This window comes from Gobio gobio, assembly GCF_949357685.1.
Source record: "Gobio gobio genome assembly, chromosome: 13".
Classification (NCBI taxonomy): Eukaryota; Metazoa; Chordata; class Actinopteri; order Cypriniformes; family Gobionidae; genus Gobio; species Gobio gobio.
Genome location: NC_137106.1, coordinates 703,557 through 708,556, shown reverse-complemented (window position 1 = coordinate 708,556; position 5,000 = coordinate 703,557). Strand labels below are relative to the sequence as shown.

At 45.5% G+C, this 5,000-nt stretch overlaps 1 protein-coding gene across 1 annotated transcript in view; it reads right to left on the bottom strand.

The window, feature by feature from the left end:
* ppp2r5ca (protein phosphatase 2, regulatory subunit B', gamma a) overlaps positions 1 to 5,000 on the bottom strand; it is a 36,052-nt gene that overhangs the window by 18,009 nt on the left and 13,043 nt on the right. Inside the window, exons 3-4 of the mRNA XM_079833329.1 lie at positions 3,453 to 3,563; positions 3,197 to 3,289 (exon numbers count right to left, since the gene is read on the bottom strand). Coding sequence (XP_079689455.1) covers positions 3,197 to 3,289; positions 3,453 to 3,563 — 204 coding nt within the window. The remainder of the gene's footprint in view (positions 1 to 3,196; positions 3,290 to 3,452; positions 3,564 to 5,000) is intronic.

The following is a 5,000-nucleotide window of genomic DNA, read 5'->3' as shown; positions in this document are numbered from 1 at the left end:
GGTGCGGGTTTTTATAATCGGACCCGTGCAGGACTCTGATGTCAGGCGGTTTAAGGTTGGGCCCCATTGATGAGCACCATCTCAGATACTCCGCGTCCTAGCCTTCGGAGTTCAGACGAAAGCCCTGGGGTCACGTTGCATGGCCCGTTTGTGATGCCGTTGAGAAACCCCAATGCTGGGGGTCAGCCCGGCCAGGCAGTTGAACAGTTTCCTGTATTAGAGGTCTCCGCTACACTTGTGCCTCGGGGCTCTATACAGGTGCCTTATGGCAGAGAGCTCATTAGCTCCACATGTGCTTCCTGTTTCCACAGACGCCAGAGGTTTAGGCGTAGGGACGCCTGCCCAAAGTCTTGCAAGTGGTGTTATGTACTATACACATAACACCACTTGAGACTGAAAATTGTCTCTCTTGGAGAAAGGGGCTATGGAAGAGACCCCCCCCCCCCCCCCCCCCCCCCCCCCCTCAGGCAGAGTCAGGCTTCTATAGCCGGTATTTGTGGTGCCCAAAAAGTTGCTGGATTACGTCCGATTCTGGACTGGCGTCGCTTAACCTGCACCCAGAGGGTGCAAATTCGAAATGCGGATGTTAAAGTCCATTCTGTCTCGGATTCAAACCGGGATTGGTTTGTGACCATCGTTCTAAGGATGCGTATTTCCACATCCAGATCGTCAAGAGACACAGGAAGTTCCTCAGGTTTACTTTCAAAGGTAGACTAGCCTTAGCTCTTCAGACTTTCACAAATGGTATGGATGCTGCTCTGGCCCCATTGTGGCTCCAGGGCGTCCAGATTTTGAACTACCTACGATTGGCTGATATTAGCTCAATCCCAGGAATTGGCGGTAGTTCATCGAGACATTTTGCCCTTTGAGGAGCTTAGGTTTATGCATAACCATCAGAAGTGATTTGCTGCCAAGTCAGTGGAAAACTTCCTGGGTATGGATCTTGATTCTGGTGTGATGCGGGCACGTTAGTCTCCTGCATGCTTTCAGTCGCTAAAAGACTGTCATTTCGAGGCAGGTTTAAGTCATTTCAGGCAGGCTGCTTAGTCCACGTTGGCCTTTGCCACAGGCTGATGGACCTTATGGCAACAGCGTCCAGTCAGTCGGACCTGCTCCACATGAGACCAAGAGTCAGGAGATCTCGTCCCATTGCCAACCTTTGAAAAGTCCTGGTTACACGCATGGGCTTCATGCTCTGCATCCATGGACGAAGCTCCCGCTGCTCCAGTTCGGGGCATGTTGTCACAGGACGATCACGACGGACGCATCCCTTACAGGGGCAGTATGAGCCTTTGGTACCTTTGGTGTATGAGCGAAATGCATTGTGGTTGGCACATACATTGTTTGGAGTTGCTAGCAGTGTTCAAACGGTTCTTATATGTTGTCACGTATTGTCATGCCACCTCTCGCTGGCCCTCTCACATTGGGATTTTAGACCTGGTCTGTCTGTTACTTGACCCTGAGCGGGGTCGTTAAGGTGTTCTCCTCTCTCGGCTAAGAGATTACAGATACTTAACTCTAGAGCCTCCTCCACGAGGCGGCTTATGCCTTTAGGTGGAAGTCGTTTTACTCCTGCGTAGATAACGTAACCTAGATCCAGCTCATTGCCCGATTGGTTCAATACTGGGGTTTTTACAAAGTTGGCAGGGACGGCTCCGACCATTCTGTAGATCTATGTCTACCGTACATCTCAGTGGCATAGATTGGCACAGTTATTTGCATTTGGCATGTCTCATTGGGTATTGAGGCTATTCTGTGGTCTATGAGGTGCGTGGCTCTCTTCGCCTCTAGATGTCACGCTCACTCAACTAGAGAAGTGGTATCGTCATAAGGCTCTTTTTTAAACATTTTTTGAAGAGGCTATTATTTTGGAGGAAGTTTGTGTTGCGGCAGGCTGGTCCTCCCTTAAAGCTCCACTGTGTGATATTTTCCCCCATCTAGTGGTGAAAAGGTATATGACCATCCAGTGAATTTTAGTTTCTGTTCCTCTCAATTCCGATTTCGTTTTAACTCCTACGGTGGCCGATTTAGTCCAAGATTAACATGGCTTCCAGTTCGACCTCGTCCACATTCGACACGGTGCCATCGAGTGTTAAAACGCGAAAGGCAAAGCTTGAATTTACGGGAATGTCCCTCTTTGGCTAATGTACTTTCAAGATGGAGGAGCAACATGGCGACCCGCATTCGAACCCTCACCCGTATGTGTTTACAATGGCATATTATAAACTTACAAGAATACTTTATTACTTGAAAGAAGTAAATATACATTAATGAGCACATATATTTTTGAAAGAACCAAGTGTTTTTAGCTAAGAATAAACTAAAAAAGTTACACAGTGTAGCTTTAACACTTGACACTTGGTTAAATGCGTGAAGACTGCTCCTGGCTCCCAGGTTTTATCTGCTTGAGCGGACGCTTTCCACGGCCTCCCAGCTACTCTCAGGTACGGGAAGGCGTTATGGTATATCGTTCCCATAGCGACGGTCTCGCAGTGTAAAGAGAACCTATGAAAGGGAACGTCTCGGTTACGTATGTAACCTTGGTACCCTGAGTAGGGAACGAGACACTGCGATTCCGGCCATTCCCTTTCTTCGAGTAGTAGCTTCCTTCGTCTTTGAAATCTGACGATATGACGCCTATCGCGCATATAAGCATACATGACGTATTTCTAAGGCGGCGCTAGGCGTCACTAGCCAATCAATTGGCGTGATGGTATAAGGGCTTCAGACATTGGTCACACCGAAGGCGTTCCCATAGCGACGGTCTCGCAGTGTCTCGTTCTCGACTCAGGGAACCAAGGTTACATATACGTAACCGAGGCGTTAAGTTAGGTTAGGTTGGGTTGGGTTAAGTTAGATTGGGTTATGTCAAGTTAAGTTGGGTTGGGATAGGTTAGGTTAGATTGGGATAGTTAGGTTGAATTGTGTTGAGTTAGGCTGGGTTAAGTTAGGTTAGGTTATGTCAAGTTAAGTTGGGTTGGGATTGGTTAGGTTAGATTGGGATAGGTTAGGTTATGTCAGGGTAAGTTAGTTTAGGTTAGGTTGGGTTATGTCAGGTTAAGGGTTAGGGTTAGGGATCTGCTGCTAACATCTCGGTGCCAGAAACCACAGCACACGGTTCAGGGGACCAACACAATATTAGGTCATAATGTTATGCCTGATCGGTGTACATTTCACAGTGTTGCTGTATTTTTACCTGCATCACAAACTTCTGGTCGATGTACTTCTTCGCCACATTGGGCTGAAAATCGGGCGACTCTAAAAACCGCAGGAAAAACTCGTACACCAGCTTCAAGAAACAGAGAGATGAGCAACAGGTCAGGGGTCAAACGTTCTCTTCATTCAGACGCTTTCGTTCACGCCCTGACCCAACCGGACGCCACTGAGAGCAGCGCGCTCTGATTGGTCAGGGTGTGAACGCTGAGTCATGTGACGGATGATGTCATCAGCACCTGTAGATGAGGCCAGGCCGCTTCTAGAGTGGGTTCGTCCTCCTCGGGGTCAAACTCTGCTCCCGTCGGGTTGGATGAGGGCGGAAGAGTCCTGAACATGTTGATGGCAAACTACAACACACACACACACACACACACACACACACACACACACACACACACACACCGTCATGAGTCACGCAGTGTGTGTTCACGAGCGTAACACTTCCACATCACACACTTCCCCGGCTCAAATGTGTGATTGTGTTGATGTTTGTTCAGCATAAAGTCAAAGATAAACAGTGATAAAGGCAGAATAGTGAATGTCTCAGATGTGTGTTGACGGAGTAATCTCTGTTGTGTAGAGGAGGCTCAGAATGACAGTTTCCACCTGAGCTCTGGAGCCCAATCACAGGGGTGTAAACATGACTTTAGAAAGATGGCAGCATCATTATTTTATTCTCACACAGAGATTGGTGGATCTATTAGTGAAATCTGTTGACTTTATCAATCTGTGTGTCATTATATGCCAACGGTGAGCGCTCAAACATGGGGAAGAAGCACTTCTGCTGTGTCTTTGACTCAAGTTTGAGAGCCTGTAACTCCAGAAGTATTAAAGATATCTCAATATCCTTCTAGATTCTGCTTCTTAATAAACTTTTCTTTTGGTTTCTTCATTTTAAAGGCCGTCGATGGTTCAGTCCCTGAGATATGGAGATCTCAATGCAGCTCCATGGTCAAATTGTTGAATTTTACCCATTTTCAATAGTCAAAAACCAAATGTGGGTCACTTCACACACAGCTGATACTCTTTTATATTTAAAGAGGAATATCTGAAGAACAAATAATGTTTAAACCAGAAATGTATCTTGTTTCCCTCTTTTAAAAGAATTGTATAAAACATAACTCTCTGAGTACCAATTTAATAATCTATATTTGAGTCAGATTCAGGGATTTTGTTGATTTGAACAGCTTCTGAAGCCTCCAAGAGTTCAAATACACAGGATCATAACTACACATTACCATATTGAGATCTCCATATCTCTGCGACTGAACCATATAGGGCCTTTAAAAGTTAAGATCGCAAAAGAAAAGTTTATTGTGTTCAGAAACATGTTTTTGGATGTGTTGTATTTGATTGTTTTGATAGAGGGAAACAAGACACATCTCTAATTTCAGTGTTATTTATTCTTCAGACTTTCCTCTTCAGACACAAACACTATCAGCCGTTTAAAAAGTGACCCACGTTTGGTTCTTGACCAATGAAAATGGCTAGAATTCAACAATTTGACCATGGAGCCGCTTTGAGATCTCCATATCTCAGGGACTGAACCATCGACGGCCTTTAAAATGAAGAAACCAAAAGAAAAGTTTATTAAGAAGCAGAATCTAGAAGGATATTGAGATATCTTTAATACTTCTGGAGTTACAGGCTCTCAAACTTGAGTCAAAGACACAGCAGAAGTGCTTCTTCCCCATGTTTGAGCGCTCACCGTTGGCATATAATGACACACAGATTGATAAAGTCAACAGATTTCACTAATAGATCCACCAATCTCTGTGTGAGAA